The sequence below is a fragment of the Nerophis ophidion genome, linkage group LG11 (genome assembly GCF_033978795.1).
Source record: "Nerophis ophidion isolate RoL-2023_Sa linkage group LG11, RoL_Noph_v1.0, whole genome shotgun sequence".
Taxonomy (NCBI): Eukaryota; Metazoa; Chordata; class Actinopteri; order Syngnathiformes; family Syngnathidae; genus Nerophis; species Nerophis ophidion.
The window spans coordinates 52,126,874-52,145,301 of record NC_084621.1 but is presented as its reverse complement, the minus strand read 5'-3'; the positions used below and the strand labels follow the sequence as shown (position 1 = coordinate 52,145,301).

The window sequence follows — 18,428 nt, the reverse complement described above, 5'->3', positions numbered from 1 at the left end:
CTGCCAACAGTAGGAGACCAAAAGTTGGACAGAACAGGTTGAAAATATTCATAATGCACACTGTATTAAACTAAATCGGACTGTTCTGGTTGGTGGAAAAGCCTCTTTACTATCCTATCTCCTTTCCATGCCTTAGCTGCCATTTTCTCCGCTTTCTTGCTGTTACTTGCCCCGCTCCTGTCAGGGGGGACTGAGCTGATAAGAAACAATAACTTCTTTCAGGTATGGCGAAAGGGTGGGAGGGTTAAATTTGAGAAGGAGACAAAGAAAAAACAGAGGTGTCAAAACTTTAAAAAATGTTGTTTAGGTGTCGACTAAATTGTTAGTCAATGGTAAGAAATTGATGCAATATTCCTGTGTCGCTATTTCTCATAATTGATGAGTTTGTGTCTACTGATTTTTCATAAGATTCAACTTTTTAATCTAGTAGTAAAGTAAATTGCTTTTACTGGTAAATGTTCTCACCGTGACTGTGTGGGTTCCTTCTGGGTATGCAGCTTCCTCCCACCTCCGTAGACATGCACCTGGTAATAGGTTGATTGGCAACACTAAATTAACCTTAGTGTGTGAATGTTGTCTGCCTGTCTGTGTTTGCCTTGTGATGAGGTGGCGACTTGTCCAGGGTGTAGCCCACCTTCTGCCCGAATGCAGCTGAGATAGGCTCCAGCACCCCTACGACCCCGAGAGGGACAAGCGGTAGAAAATAGATGGATGGATGGATTTCTGTATTCAAAAGAAGTTTATTGGCGTTAATAACAATGCACACATTTACATTACAATCAAATATAATGTGAACGCAATCTGACCTGCATGCGGACATGAAAGTAAACACGACTTGAATTACAGTCCAGGGTTTCCCACACATTCATTTATTTGTGGCGGCCCGCCACGAAAGAATTACGGCCGTCATAAATAAAAATAAAAAATAAATAATTTTTAATTTTATTTATTTATTTTTTTGGGCTTTTGACTCGCTCGACTGCTCATAAAAGCAATGGGATTCTGTCTGTGAATGGAGCTTGTAGTTACATATTATATAAATATGTAAATATTACATTTTCTTCTCAGTGTCAGTCTTGGCGAATTTGGAGCAATTTGAAGGATTTTGGGAACTTAAAAGGTAACAGCATTTTGGGGGGAATGTTGCTTATTGTTCACAACCATTACGAAAGACATGCCGATGTATGTTATTATTTGTTTTGCATTCTAGATATCAAATAAAGGCGATCAAAAGGTCACTTACAATGGAGCCTATGGGAGCCGCGCAATTCCACCTTTAAAGCCCTTATAAAAACATACAAACACCACCATTGAGCTTTTATATACTTGATGTAAGAATTTTTGTAATGTAGTAACGAGCACATTTATAATAACATTTTTAATATTCACGTATTTTGATCATTTTAAGCGTACGCGGCGCATTAATTTAAATTTTTTTTTCTATCACTGATTATTACTCACTGCAGACTTCATGAGAGCCAACAAACATAATAAAACATCACTTACTGTGCAATGTCTGCTGTCATTAGGATGCAGACTGCTGGGATATTCATATATTTCCATTTAGATGAAAAAAGTATCATCATCATCACGAAGTAAGGGGGTATTGGGGGCGGGAGAAACAAACGTATTTTCGTGTTGTATTTGACAGTTTCGAGTCCTAAATGGCAGTCAAAGTGTACCAACTTGTCGGAGTACCTACTCAGTCGTTTCATTTCCAGGCGAGATGCATAATTTATGATCTACAATAAACTTAAAGGGAGCAAGGAAGCTAGAAAGCAGCAGACCATTTGATAATGTAGACAGAGTGACACACAGTAGTGATCATGATAGTTTGTCTGAGTTAGTGCTTATAATAACAATATCACTAATACTTGGTTACTATTCAAGTCACAAAATGTAAATGGAGTATTGTTGGCAGATTTTGAATGGTTATATATTGAATTTTATGTGCGAAATAAAGGATCTCCCAATAGCTCTGCTGTAAACAGACTTTATTAACTTGTATTTACAAATTAGAATCCATTTGGGCACATGTTCTTTTTTCTAAAAGAGTGTGTGTTGTTTGTGAGGTAAATTAAAACAGGTTTTGGTTCAAACTAGCCGGTTTGAAAATGCTGTGAACACACCAATATGTTCAGGGTGATGATGTTAAAAGAGATGTTTGGTCATTTCTTTGTTAGCTCACTCACCCGATTTCCATGGCTATAGTTCATTGCTAGAAACAAGTTGTTTCAAAATTGTTTGTTTTCCGAAGCGTTCATGTGAACGGTTGTGGAAGTGAATGATGCAACACATTTGTACCTTGTTTTAAACGTGTTAAAGAAAAGGAGTAAAATTAAGGACAGAGTCTTGCATTCATCTATTTAAATAAGCTATTCAGATCCCCATAAAACCCACAATGTGTTGCACTTACCACGTATTACTTTCAAGCCCTATGGTAGATGAAAGAGCAGAAAGAAGTCTGTGGCCAAAAGATGTTTTGGACATCATGTCAATTTTATCCCGTTCACATTGGACATTTTATTTTTTTTGTACTACATTAAAATATCTGATTTAAGAAAAAAAATGCATCGGGGCGTCATACACTGCAGTGTGAACATAACCTTCCAGGACAGTTGCTATGCTATCTCCCTCTTCTACTGTGAAGGCTTTAAATGTTGAAAATTACTAATTGATTCGCTAATACAAACGTTGTCTTGCTGTTTTCACAGATACGGAAAAATTGTTTCTACAAAGGCCATTCTGGACAAGAACACTAATCAGTGTAAAGGTGAGTGAGTATCCAGTGGATCTCTTGTTTACCAGAAAGTCATACACAGGCCATGACTGCTGATGAGTAAATATATGAAAGTTATTTCTGTAATATCTGGGCTATGGAGCGAAACCTTAATTCAAGCCACACCCACTTACATTTTGAATATATGTTATTTTGTACATACTGTATATTGGCCAGACAAGTGTAAGTTTTTGAAACATGAAATATTTCCAAAGGCATTCAATTTTGTTCATTTAAACATTTTACAAAATACAGTGCCTCCAACATGGCATATGTCACACCGCGGTGAGGGAAGGAAGTCTTGTCTTGATTTTTCTGTCTTGTGATTTACGTGTTTTATTTTGAAAAGTTACCCTCTGACCACGGGCCCTTCCTCTTGTGTCACCAGTCTGACGTCATCCCTGATTCCTGATTGTTTCCACCTGTTCCCCATCACTCCCACACCCTATTTAAGCTCACTTCTCCGTTTGTCCTTTGCCAGATCGTCTCGTCTATCGTGCCTTTCTAGCGTCCATGTCCATGTCCTTGATTAGCTCCTTGTCTTGCTCCTGTTTTCTTAGTTACCCTAGTTTTTGCTGTAATTTTGAGTTTACTTTTTCCTCCTTCGAGCGTCCTTGGTTATCCTTTGTCTTCCTAATTGGTGAGTTTTTATTTTTCCAAATTTCGAATTTATTGCCTCATTGATTGAGTTATTTTTTTGTTATTTATAGTTAGTGTTTATATTTAGGTCGTTTTGGTGTTTTTACCTCCTGTTGGAGCGCTTTTCGTTTATTCTTATTAATATTAATTTTTTGTTAGAATTTCCTTAGATTAGTATTCCTCCTTATTTTTGGGGAGTGATTTTAAGTTAATTGTTTATCCTCGGAATTATTTTTCCGCCTGTTGATTATTCTTGTGAAAAACTTTTTGCATTGGAGGTAAAAAGTTATTTCAAAACAAAAGCTTAATTTTTTTTAAAACTTCTTCTCTGCATCTGGGTCCTCTCCTTACTCCGAGTCATAACAGCATACAGTGTTGGCGCTCATTCTTCATTCTTCACCTGCTGGCTGAAACAGCTGAAGTCCATCCATCCATCCACCCATTTTCTACCGCTTGTCCCTTTTGGGGTCGTGGGGGGTGCTGGAGCCTATCTCAACTGCATTCGGGCGGAAGGCGGGGCACACCCTGGACAAGTCGCTACCTCATCACAGGGCCAACACAGACAACATTCACACTCACATTCACACACTCGGGCCAATTTACTGTTGCCAATCAACCTATCCCCAGGCATCTGGCCTAATTTGGCTCGTTCTGGGTTGTGGATTTCCGTTCAGTGTGGCGGCTGTTACTTTTTTTCGATGGCTGGATTGACTGTCTTTGGCTTCGGGGCTGTTTTTTGTGCATATCATTGTGTCTTCTCCATGATGAAGGTGATTCCATAATGGTTGACTGCAATTTAGTTGGTCTGATGTGATTAGGCAACTGTTGGCGGCATGTGAAGCCTATGAATCCGGAAAATCCCTAAATTAGCCGCAGCATTGGATAAAGCGCAGGGTTCAAAGCGTGAGAAAAAAGTAGTTTGGATATGATTTCTCAGGTTTGAGTGCTTTTTGTAGCTGTTTGGCAGCCGCTCGTCTTTGAACAAACTCCTAGCATTATAACACACTAAGCAAAAGGATAACGTAATGTTAAAGAAACAGTGTTTGGAAAAGCTTACTGCCTGCTTTCACTCACGGGTTCAACAAATATATAGAAACCATCTCATTCGTTTTTTTTTATCTTTTTGTTCTGGAAGGGGTTTTGTGTTTGTGCACGTACGATAAGCATGCACATTTGCACAAGACAACCATGACTGGCAGTTTAAACCCCACCCATTACAAAGTGTATCTTCTAACTGTGACAAATGTAGACATTTATTTGTTAAATTTGTTCTTGCTAACCACTATTGGTAACATATTCTAGCCATTGGGGATTGTTTGTTTTAAAAATATTTAAAGGGAACCTACGGTGATTGTAATCTACCTTTTTAAAGCATTTCCTTATGGTTTAGATATAATGTATCGGGTATGTTTTGGTCCAAATTTTGCTCCAAAGTCCTAATTATAACCCTTTTTTCGAGCCTGTCTGCAAGATGCTCGATTTTGGAGGCGTTTTCCAGACTGTAAATGAAACCATGCCCCCCCCCCCCCCCCCCCATCAGCAGAAGTATCATAATCTATCTTTTGAAAATGTACATCGTTAAATAATATTTTTTCAGACATGGTAAAAGGAAAACTTCACATACATTTATATAGACTCACCCAGTCACCACATGAGGTAAACTTGCACACTTGCTGACCGATTCAGACTCCAGAGCTGCAAAAAAAAAACTGTTTTGATTGGTTTCAGCAAATCTAATTTAATGCTTTTTAATGTTAATGCCCATGTCTGATCCTACAGTATACACTCAACAGCTGTCTGTGATCATTTTGAATAGTTGGAAAATTAACTTTAACTGTTAGGATCTAGCGAATTATTGGCTCGCAAGACTGTTTTATCTAAGAATGTATTTTTATTAATTTATTTTTTTTGCAGTAGCATCCAATGTTCAGCCTGTCAATCATCACACTGTTCTTTTAATCAAAATGTAAAATGTGGAACTGCCATTAACCCCTGTGAATAAATATCCAACTCTGAACTAGTTGATCAATATTACATACCCATAAGCCGTTTTTAAAAATGTATCTCTTTAAAATATGCTGCAAAAATGCATATCCTCTGAAAATATGACTTATAACAGCCATAAACTGAAAGGATACATGTTGTAATCAGGAAACAATAGTAATAATTAAAAAAAATATGAACATTTTATTGAATAATAAATTAACATTGTACTAGGAATTTATTCGGAAACAGATGATGGATTTAAATATCTTGGAAAAATACATTTCATTGATTGATATTTGGAAAAAGGCCAATATGATGCAATACAGATAAACTGATTCAATTAAATTGATGTACACCCTCTGAGTTGTTTAAAATGGGTACAGTAGATAGCAAGATTAGTATAAAGTGTCAGGCAGATGAAGGAACTTTACTGTGGGAATGTCAGAAAATAAGAGTTGTGGTCTGTTGTGTGAATTGACTTGTTTGACTATCTTAGGTCACCGTAGATAACATGAGGCACCTCATCACGAGTCTTGCTAATGTCAGCCATGTTAAGTCATGTGTGTCAAAGTAAAGCTGACTAAACAAAATATCCGCTATAGAGGCAGAGCTTTTCAAGCTTTTGGACTATCCAGTTTGAAAGCCAGAGACAAAGAAAATAAACACACAGCTGTAGCAATTTATCGACTACAGCAACTTTCTTAAATTTATTCTCATTCATTGTTTGATGGATTGACGTATTGAGTACCGGCCCAGTCCAGTCCTATTACATTTATTAATGCCTCTGGACATCGCATTTAATACGTTTTAATGCCATTTAAGGCCTTCATTTTTACAAAATCAATTTAATGACTTTTAATGTTTTTAAACCAGACACTGTATATCACAGTGCCTTACCTTTTATTACTGGTTGTGGAAATCTTGTCCACCACTGCACTTTGTGTTCAAAGGCAAACTGCACATCTTTAACTGCCCGAAGACTTTTTCGATGGATAGTTTTTTAATATGTAAATATCCTCTTGGACTTGTCCCCACCTATCTGTGTTCCTTTGCGTTTAGAGACTCCAGGCATTACAGCCTACGCTCACAGGATGTCCTCCACATGTTGGTTCCTAGCACAGAACTTGGTAAAAAAGCTTTCAGTTATGCTGCTCCCTGGTCATGGAATGACATCCAGAAAGATTAAGTCCATTTTAAAAGATCGAGAAACCAGTTCTCTTGAGCAATGTACTTGCTTTTAAAGGCCTACTGAAACCCACTACTACCGACCACGCAGTCTGATAGTTTATATATCAATGATGAAATATTAACATTGCCACACATGCCAATACAGCCTTTTTAGTTTACTAAATTGCAATTTTAAACTTCCCGCGAGTTTCTTGTTAAAAACGTCGCGAAATGATGACGTGCGCGTGACGTCACGAACTGTCAGGAAATATTAGCGCTGCACCACTAGCGGCTAAAAGTCGTCTGCTTTAATCGCATAATTACACAGTATTCTGGACATCTGTGTTGCTGAATCTTTTGCAATTTGTTCTTTTAATAATGGAGACCATAAAGAACAATGCTGTTGGTGGAAAGCGGTGGATCGCAGCTGTCTTTAGCACGGAGACACAGACGGTGTTTCTTTGTTTGTTGTGAAGCCAACATGTTTTCTCTATGTCAACCAGCATGTTTTTGGATGGGAAAATTGGGATTTATATCTTATCGGAGACATCAATGGATTATTCGTCATCTTGCAGCAGCTGTCAAAAAAGGCAGCTGTGAGCGTGGCTCCTCGGCTTCTCTCTGAGACACTGCGTGTTCACCGCAGCCATCCGACCTCGAGGTATGTCTTCACAATCTTACTAAAACACTATTAAAACAATAAGCAGATAAGGGATTTTCCAGAATTATCCAAGTAAATGTGTCTAATTACATCTGAAACACTCACACTGCTGCCGGCCGGAGCCGTCACTTTTTTTTTTCTTTTTCTTTTTTCTAGTCCTTCACTATCAATATCCTAATTCACAAATCTTTCATCCTCGCTCAAATTAATGGGGAAATTGTCGCTTTCTTGGTCTGAATTGCTCTTACTGCTGGTGGCTCCCATTATAAACCATGTGAATATGTGTGGAACACTGCAACTCGTGACGTCACGTGCACATACTCCTGGTAAAGGCAAGGCTTTTTTATTAGCGACCAAAAGTTGCGGACTTTATGGTTTTTTTTTCTCTACTAAATACTTTCAGCAAAAATATGGCAATATCGCGAAATGATCAAGTATGACACTTAGAATGGACCTGCTATTCCCGTTTAAATAAGAAAATCTCATTTCAGTAGGCCTTTAAATTGAATTATTACTTATTTGTTTTGAATTATTTTTGACCTGTTGTGATATGGCTGCAGTTTTTCTGTGGTATTGTCTTGTTGTAATTATTATTGTAACTTTGTTTGTGCCGCCCTCTTTGTCAGGTCACTCTTGAAAAAAAGAGATTTTAATCTCAATGAGTCTTTACCTGGTTAAATAAAGGGAATTTAATTAATGCCCTAAGGAAACACTGTTTAAGCAGTTTTTATGTCACTGCATTTTGCTTGTCTGTGGTATTCTGCACATGCCACGATTGAATGAAAATAATACTTTTTACTACCTTATCTTGTGTTTCTGCAAACCGAGTCAGGAGTGTTTATTTTATATGATTTATTTTAAAGAAAATGAGCAGACAGGACCGCAAGAAACAAAAAGGAATATGCGGCAGTTCCAGCTAGTAGGCTTTTGATACATTATGTCCAAGAATGCCCACATACTGTATGTACATCAGTGATATCACAAATGGCTCAATGTTGAAAAAAATTGTTCAAAACGGACTGAGGTATCCAAAGCAGCTTGCGAGCTGACACTTAAATGCTTGAATCCTATGATTTGATTCTTTGGCATTGTTTAACACGAGTGAGTATACAACATTTACAAGTCAGAAAACACACTCATCATATGTCCCCCTAAAAAATGTTTTTTTGTTGTGATAACTGACTGTTTCAATATTCTAAACATCTGATGTGTTTTTACATAAATGTTACAGTATTGATGACAATGGCTAATGCTCATGCAAAATATGTTTTCCAAGACGACATACTTGTCATGATGTTGTAAGCATTTTATCCCAATGGTACTTAACAAAGAGCAGATTTAAGAATTGTAACATTGTTGCAATTGCCGAAATCAAAATGTGGCGTGCCATACAAACAACGAGAATATATCTCATATACTCTTTGTGAAGACTGAGACCCCTGTCAGTGTTGGGGGTCTTCTCATGATGGTCGGCTTGATTGTTAAAGTGGTCTGAGCGAAGCACTAATCAATATGATTGTAGTCATATACTTTAAATACACCCACAGGCCTGTGCTCGGTATGACTACTGCTCCTCCTTCTGAACCGTGCTCAAAACCATATTGATGTATAAAGATAACAAAATAGATTTTGTATAATCAACTGCAATGGTATGAAGGGAAACAATCTCATTGATACTAATATACAGGGATCGTCCATTATTATCGTCATTGTTTTTGTTTTTTTTAATCTCCCCTAGTGCCCTTTTTAAATCACTACCAATTTACTTTATCATCCACTCATACCAAATCGGTAGTTATGTCAGCGCTTTGCCAGCTAGTGACCCAACAACAACAACTTAGCACTTCCTCATTATGCACCAATGACAGTTAAAGACAGTGAGGTTGCATTCATGAACCCTCGTAACTATGATTCTCAACATTACAAAAGTCTCTTTTTGTATGTTCTCTGTGTTCTTCTGCAACTACCATCGCACAGCAGGTCTCTCCACATGTTTGCACTAAGTGCAACAGGGACTGTCACTCAAGAATTGGCTTGTACAGACATGCTAGGCGTTGTCAACAAACATGAAAGTACCTTATATCAACAAAACATCAAGTTGAAATGTGAAAATTATAATTAAGTGTATTTTATAATTAAAACACTCATAACTGAAACGATATTACTAATAATTGACTAAAATAAGATGACAAAACTATTTAAATAAAAACAAACTATTAATATTAATTAAAAGTCCCATAAACAAATAAAAAAATAGATAAATACAATTAAAAATTAAACATCAAATCTAAATAAGTGTCTGAACTAAGAGCGTAAATTTGCATGGTCTTCCGTTACTAAGTTGCCAAAGAAAAAGTATTACTTAGTTATCATGTAATATGTATTTTTCGGAGTATAAGTCGCACCTGCCGAAAATGCATAAAAAATAAGGAAAAACACGTATATAGGTCGCACTGGAGTATAAGTCAAATTTTTTGAGGAAATGTATTTGATAAAACCCAACATCAAGAATAGACATTTGAAAAGCAATTTAAAATAAATAAAGAATAGTGAACAACAGGCTGAATAAGTGTACGTTATATGACGCATAAATAACCAACTGAGAAGGTGCCTGGTATGTTAACGTTACATATTATGGTAAGAGTCATTCAAATAACTATAAAATATAGAACATGCTATAAGTTTACCAAACAATTTGTCACTCCTAATCGCTAAAACCCATGAAATCTTATACGTCTAGTCTCTTACGTGAATGAGCTGAATAATATTATTTGTTATTTTACGGTAATGTGTTAATAATTCTACACATAAGTCGCTCCTGAGTATAAGTCGCACCCCTGGCCAAACTATGAAAAAAACTGTGACTTATGGTCCAAAAAATACGGTAATTGAAGATTTTCAATTACTAGTATGTTCAACTTGAATGTCATAAAAGTACATAGGAATAAACATGTTTTGTTTTCCATTTTAAGTACCAGTTCGGGCACCGTTTAATCACAGTCACCATTTTTCAGGGACAGATTTGATAGTTTTGGTTAAATTGTAAACAGTACCCCTCCCTAGCCAATATGTGTTTTGATTTCATAGACAGTAATTAGGTCGGAGCTCTGGAAAAAAAAGTAAAAATGTCTGTTATTTTTTGTTTTTTTAACATTGACACACTGTAGTTTTACAGTAAATTCAAAATCTCATCACTAAAGCAGGGCAGGAATGACATATTTTTGAAATTTAATATTGTAAAACTTCAATCTGAATATTTTTTTGAATAGACCAAAAAATATTGCTTAACAGACATTAATTAATCCATTAATCCAGCCATAAATTAATGCAGTTAAACACTGTCATGCACAAGATGAAACCGCTGCAGCCGTCAAAGCCCTAAGTAGCATATTTACAGCTTGTGACGTTGACTTCATGTATGTTTTTAACAGTTGTTAACTTACAATAAATGTCCTTATCAGCTGGCCATTAGAATGCCTTACAAGCAGGATAAGTGTTGGCTTGATTGCAAAAGCATTCAGTTGGGACTAGATAAGTACTTTGCGTGACTAAGGAGTATAAATTGGCACAGAGGTTTCTCGTGGGAAGGAAAAGGATGGATGGGAGGCGGCACAAGGAAGTCGGGGGGAGTGGGTAAAAATAGCCTCAGGCTGACAGAAAAGGAAGGGTACCCTTTGAAAGTGATGATTTAGCAGACAGCCTCTTCATTTCGGCAAGATTAGACTGAGAGACAAAAGAATGACATATGGAGACAGATCAGATCAGTCTGTTATTTTGGCATTTTTTGTTTAATAAAGCCCATCAATGTATCAAATAGAACTTTGCACTTTAGCACCCAATTCAGGTTACTTGTTATACATTGAAGCTTGTTGACATTTGTGAAACTACTGAAGGGTTTATAATTTACAATACAGTTTACCTAATTTAATTTTTGAGCAGGGGTTCCAAACTGTTTTCTTCTGAGAACTACTTTTACAAAACAAACATGTCAGAGAGCTACTCATTTTTGTTGCCTTAATCTTCATAGCTTATTTAACCCAAATAAAGGCAATGAGTTTGTTTTGCCAGAGCATTAACAAATTGTTGGCATTTACAATGTCATTGTAGGCTCTTGATTATGTTTTCCATTTCCTGTTATCCTCCTTTTTAAATGGTAAATGGGTTAAACTTGTATAGCGCTTTTCTACTTTCACGGTATTTAAAACACTCCGACACCTTTTCTTCATTCAGACATTCACACACTAATGGCGGGAGCTGCCATGCAAGGCACTAAACACGACCCATCAGGGTCAAGGGTGAAGTGTCTTGCTCAAGGACAGGGATCGAACCAGGAACCCTCAGGTTGCTGGCACAGCGGCTCTATTAACCGAGCCACGCCATCCTCCACTATTTATCATGTCTGGTTACTGGCTTTCTCACCTGTCTCTAATATGCAATCAGGACACACCTACTCCTCGTTGCCAAATGGTATGCTTTTATAGTGCATCCGGAATGTATTCACAGCGCTTCACTGTTATGTAACAGCCTCACTCCAAAGTGCAAAAAATCATTTTTGTTTTCAAAATTTTATGGACAATATCCCATAATGACAGTGGGATTTTTTTTAACTTTTTTTTTTTTAACATTTTTGCAATGTATACAAGTATGTACATAAGTATTCACAGCTCCATCAGGTTTGATGGGAATTGTTGGTTTTTATCCAGGATGTCTCTTTACATTGCTGCATTCATCTTAGTCTAGTCAGGGAATTGACCAAGAACCCGGTGGTCACACTGTCAGAGCTACAGCATTACTCTGTGGAGAGAGGAAACCCTTCCAGAAGGACAACCACCAGTCAGGCTAGACGGAAACCATTTCTTACTGAAAAGTTTGTCAAAATGCACCTAAAATACTCTGACCATAAGAAAAAAAATTCTCTGGTCCGACGAGACACAAATTTAACTTTTCTGTCATGAAAGCCAGGCATCATGTATGGAGGAAACCAGGCACCGCTCATCACCAGTGAAGCATGGTGGCGGCGGCATCATGCTGTGGTGATGTTTTTCAATCGCGAGAACTGAAAGACTCGTCAGGATAGAGAGAAAGATGAATGCAGCAATGTACAGAGACATCCTGGATGTAAACCAACGCTTCCCATCCAATCTGTTAGAGCAGGGGTAGGGAACCTATGGCTCTAGACCAGATGTGGCTCTTTTGATGACTTAATCTGGCTCTCAGATTAATTTTAGATGACATTGCTCAACACGATAAATCATGAATAATTCCGCTGGTAATCACAGTGTTAAAAATAGCGTTCAAATTACAAAACATTCTCATGCATTTTAATCCAACCATTTATTTTATATCGCACCTGTTCAAGAAATCGCATTATTGGTAAGAAGTGTTATATATTTATTATTGGTTAGCTTTAATAACAACGTTATTAAAAAGACTAAAAAACTTATTATACCGTATTTTTCGGACTATAAGTCACAATTTTTTCATAGTTTGGCTAGGAGTGCGACTTATACTCAGGAGCGACTTATGTGTGAAATTATTAACACATTACCGTAAAATATCAAATAATATTATTTAGCACATTCACATAAGAGACTAGACGTATAACATTTCATGGGATTTATCGACTAGAAGTGACAGATTGTTTGGTAAAGGTATAGCATGTTCTATATGTTATAGTTATTTGAATGACTCTTACCATAATATGTTACGTTAACATACCAGGCACCTTCTCAGTTGGTTATTTATGCGTCATATAACGTACACTTATTCAGCCTGTTGTTCACTATTCATTATTTATTTCAAATTGCCTTTCAAATGTCTATTCTTGGTGTTGGGTTTTATCAAATAAATGTCCCCAAAAAATGCGACTTATACTCCAGTGCGACTTATAAATGTTTTTTTCCTTCTTTATTATGCATTTTCGGCTGGTGCGATTTATACTCCGGAGCGACTTATACTCCGAAAAATGCGGTACTCTAAAAATGTTGGTCTTAAAAATGCACCCATTTAGTTGTATTCAGTGTTAAAAAATATATTATGGCTCTCACGGAAATACATTTTGAAATATTTGGCTTTCATGGCTCTCTCACCCAAAAATGTTCCCTACCCCTGTGTTAGAGCTCGAAAGGTGGCACAAAGAGGAATGGGCAAAACTGTCTGTGTCAAGTTGTGGCATCGTATTCAAAAATACTTGCGGTTGTAACTGCTATCAAAGGCGCATCAACAAGTATTAAGCAAAGGCTGTGAATACTTATGTACATGTCCATCCATCCATTTCTACCGCTTATTCTCTTTTGGGGTCGCGGGGGGCGCTGGTGCCTATCTCAGCTACAACCGGGCGGAAGGCGGCGTACACCCTGGACAAGTTGCCACCTCATCGCAGGGCCAACACAGATAGACAGACAACATTCACACTCACATTCACACACTAGGGCCAATTTAGTGTTGCCAATCAACCTATCCCCAGGTGCATATCTTTGGAAGTGGGAGGAAGCCGGGGAACGTTGAGGGAACCCATGCATTCACGGGAAGGACATGCAAACTCCACACAAAAAAATCCCGAGCCCGGGATGGAACCCAGGACTACTCAGGACCTTCGTATTGTGAGGCAGACGCACTAACCCCTCTGCCACCGTGAAGCCCCTTATGTACATGTGATTTTTATTTTATTATTATTTTTAATACATTTGCGATATATTAAAAAAAAACGTTTCACATTGCCGTGGGTTATTGTCTGTACAATTTTGAGAAAAACAATTAATTTATAAAATGTTTGAATAAGGCTTTAACATAAAATGTGGAAAAAGTGAAGGGCTGTGAATACTTTCCAGATGCAGTGTTAGCCATCCATTCAGGACTTGCTTGGCATGTGTGCTTTTTGTCTGCCTTACTGCTAGACGCCCATAGTTTCCCCTATGCTTCCTGTGCATTTCTCTGCTGCACTATTTCTTTATTTTTCTTAATAAATACAGTACACTCTGACTGTCGTCTCTGCATCATGGGATAACGGCCAACCACATCCACATCGAAATTGTCACGAGCATGGGGGCGTGGAAGGCACCTTTTGCGACCCCAAAATGCAGCAGACGACAGGCAGATGGTGAGTACAATATTTTGATTTAATTAACAAAAGAAACACCCTCAGGAGGAGGTGGGAAAAACTGAGCAAAAGAAGGGAAGTGCTGCAATAATAGGATAAGTAACAAAACTTATTTTGGGAGAAAAACAGACACATCTACACATGCGTCAGGTAGCGTCAGGGGGGTTCTAGGCATGGTTATAGGAGGGGGCAGTCAGATATGTGAAGGGGGCATCATGTGTACACATCATGCTACAGCACTTTTTTTTCTGTGCTTATAGTAACGATGCTTTCTTCATTGAAATGGGTCTTTAGCTATGTGTCCAACCCCAACCTGAAGTAGTGGATTGCACTTTGTCAGGCCTCTACCTTCAGACATGTCCAACTTGGGTGTCCCACCTGAAGACTAAGCTCCTGCTGTTATAGCTCTTACGGTCACTGAGGCACGCAAACCCCCTGACCACAATAAGGTGGTAATCCCTCAGGGCGGGAAACTGAAAAATAAAAATAAAAATAAATGAATAAAATAAAATAAAACATCCTTCATCCAGATTTTATCAACCAACAACATAACATTTATCCTAACTGGATGGCCTAACTCTCAAATAAATGTTGACCCAAAGTCGGACTTCACACACTAAAGTCAATATTTACAAAACTGAAAGGTAGTCTGATGAATAATGATAAAAAAGAATCTCAAACTATCATTGCTACTACTACATGCAGGAGCAGGACTAGACTTTTTAAATGCTCTGAAAAATGGATGCATTACAGAGCATTAACTTTCTCTTTGTGAGCTGCTGGAAGCTGGAGCAGAAAATAAGGAAGCTTGAACAACAACAGAAAAAACCTGCTGTGATTACATGAAGAAAAACAACAACAGTACAGGACTACAGCCTGGGGCGGGGCTTTACGTAGGGGTCTGTCAGACACAGGTCACTTGTCGTCAGTTTGTCACATGCAGTGGACGTGGGCACAAAATTCATTCACTCCAATGTATGTGTGTTGCCCACTTGCTTGTAAATTGATGAAAACGGCTGTGTTTTTGTTTTTAGGTGTCTTGGTCATATCAAATGAAACTTATAATTAGTTTATTACATAATGTAGATTGAAACATTAAAGGTTGACTATGTAGAATTACAAGAAAAACAACAGAAATAGAATTCCAGCAGTCGATTGCCAGACCGTTGCTAAGTAAAACGGGCCGTTGCTAGGGACTCCGCTCTGAACAGAGGACAGCAGAGGAGGACTGCTAAGCAGGATATATACCTTATGTTTCACTTAACAGCATCATAAATGACTTGTAGCTTGTTACAGGGACAGTGGAGGCTCTCTGCCTTCCAAACCACTGCTGCTCAGAGCCTCCGTTGTCACTGCTCTCGTCAAGTTGTAAAAAAAAAAAAAAAGGAACTCCGTAGCACCGAAAGTCCGCGACGATAAACGTGTTTATGACAGATAAGACTACACAAATACACCCATCCTAACAAGTATATGATAAATGTAGACAACCTTTCCTTTTCTTTTACTTTCATACTGCAACAGTGATTGTATGTTTGCTGAGGGCTGTAGGGTGTGTGCGGGTGTGTGTCTGCTGCGCAGCCTGTGGAATGGTGAATATACGCACAGCGGAGGGAGGGATGAGAGGGAAGCCGACACTACTATATCGTGTGTCTCCCTTTTTCGGCGGATTTTTCCGCTAGTGCGGATAATTTTGTCAACTTGTAATGTAGTAATTTTGTGAGTTTATTAAAATTTGCTTTCTCAAATTTTGATTTGAGGGGGCAAGACATTTAAATAAGGGGGCTTTGCCCCCTCTTGCCCCTCCGTAGAGCCGGCCGTGGGTAGCGTAGCAGAACGAATGACAAAGCAATGTATTAGGTAAACAACAATGAACCGACAGCGCTGGTAGACTGATTGGTAGCCGGGCTTTGGTGTGTCCCGGTTGCCAATCAAGGACAGGTGTGGCAGCCAGTGCTCAGTGGTCTGACCAGGGAAGTGAAACCAACAATTAGGAGTACTGGACGGGAACTAAGACGCCACACAAACAGGAAAAAACGACACAACGTTCAAAACATTCACAAGGGTGGGACAGAAACCTGACACACAACTCATATTTTGCATCAAACATTTTTATTTGCTTTACATATTTCAGCATGCATTTATTTCTAGTGTGTTTTTGTATCACTATTCAAGGTACTGAGAAATTGCACTTTATTTTGGAAGCAGAGCACCGTTCAAACAGTGCAACCATTGTCTTTATGCTATTTTGTTGTCATTTGTCATTAATTATGTCTGACTTCAACACTTCAAACATAACAATACTGGGAGTATACGTACAGATTATTTGACCCTTTGGTGAACTTCTTAAAATCAGTTGGCTTATAAGCTACTGGTTTGAAACCCCTGATTTAGAGTCTCTAAGTAACCCATCATGAGGTGAGGTTGATTCATCTATTTATTCAGCTCCCTTAAAAAAATACTGAAAAACACCTTCAATTTGAGTTATTTTCATTGAAAAGTATTTCATTATAGTAGCAGATCAGGAGTTTGATATTCTGTGTAACCAAAAAAGTGGCTTAATGAAGTCATTTATTGTTTTTAATAGACTTAAACATTTGCAGTCTTAGACATTCACTACAATAAGACAACAGGTCCACATAAAATGTTTAATTTAATACATAAAAAATGCTTTTCAAAGCAATACAAAAGCAAATGTTAAACAATGAACTTGTTCTTTTACCCCTGCTTCAGATGGTAAAAAAATAGATAAGAGTTGACCCATCAATCGCAGTCATGAGTCATACTTTGTGCGATGATAAGCTCTCATTATCGTGGCCAAATAAATCTTATTTTGCACATTTATGTGTCCCAGATGCTTGCTTCAGTCTTTTTATTCATCTTACGCTTGTGTTAATCAATCACCTTTTCTTAAACACATGCCCCTGTTAAATTTACACGGTGGAAAAATCACAAGGATTTATTGCAACGTTCACTTTCTCCCATAATTTTATTCACAGAAAAACACCTGAAAGTTTTGCCATCACAATTTCTTGGGAAAGCTCCTGCAAAACCCGACATTATAAAAAGGGCCATCAGGATCCTTGAGTTGAATATGCAAACTGGGCACATTTATTTTTTGTTGTTGAAATGGTGTTAAGGTGACAAAGAACATCTGAAACATTGACAACAAATCCGTAAAATACAAACTGATGCAAGGTTAGTGACAAAAATAAGCCTCAAAACATCACAACTGTTGCCGCAAGCTGCTGCAAAATCAGGCGTTTTAGGTCTCGACAATCACAAAATAGGAAATCCTGAAGGGACTGACAGTTTGTGTTCTCAGTTTGCTGCAGGTTTGAACACACTGACAGTTTTCCAGTTAGCAGTGTTGGCGTACAAGGAGCAGGAGAGAGCACAGGAGGGAGGGAAGGACAACCACTTTCGATTGTGAAGGATTTCAATTTCCCAAAGACAATCACCCTCTCCTTCAGTGTCTCCTGTCTGTCCTTTGCATGTCTCACTCTCTCACTGCTCATCTCATTCGTGCTTGCTCTCTCCCCCTGCATCTGCCACCCTGCAATATTCTTCGTCCGCCTTTTTTTGCGCTCTCTTCCTCTGCACTCCGTCGCTTGTCCTAATGGCCCAAGGCCAAGAACTCTGGGAACTCAAGAGATTAGATGAGAGCTTTGGTTTTGTTTGTCTGTGTGTGTGTGTGTGTGTGTGTGTGTGCGTGTGTGTGTGTGTGTGTGTGTGTGTGTGTGTGTGTGTGTGTGTGTGTGTGTGTGTGTGTTTGTCCATACAGTGTGTATTTGCATGCACGTGCATCACATTATTTAGGTTTTTTATTTATTTATTTTTTTTAAATTGATTAATCAACCCAACAAAATAATAAACAATAATACTTGTTTTTATTTATCCATCCATCCATTTTCTACCGCTTATTCCCTTTTGGGGTCGCGGGGGGCACTGGCGCCTATCTCAACTACAATCGGGCGGAAGGCGGGGTACTTTTATTTACCGTTATTATTTATGTATTTATTTTTTTGGTCCTGTCCAGCTTTTCAGGCAAATCATATAGTTGATGTAGATGCCCATATCGGATGTACAAATTTAATTTA

The 18,428-nt window shown here is 38.1% G+C and overlaps 1 protein-coding gene across 2 annotated transcripts in view; it reads left to right on the top strand.

Annotated features, from left to right (window-relative positions):
- Positions 1 to 18,428, top strand: part of LOC133562234 (RNA-binding motif, single-stranded-interacting protein 3-like) — a 489,591-nt gene that overhangs the window by 200,068 nt on the left and 271,095 nt on the right. For both annotated transcript variants that reach the window (XM_061916235.1, XM_061916236.1), the window contains exon 3: positions 2,715 to 2,773. In XM_061916235.1, the coding sequence (XP_061772219.1) occupies positions 2,715 to 2,773 (59 nt within the window). The remainder of the gene's footprint in view (positions 1 to 2,714; positions 2,774 to 18,428) is intronic.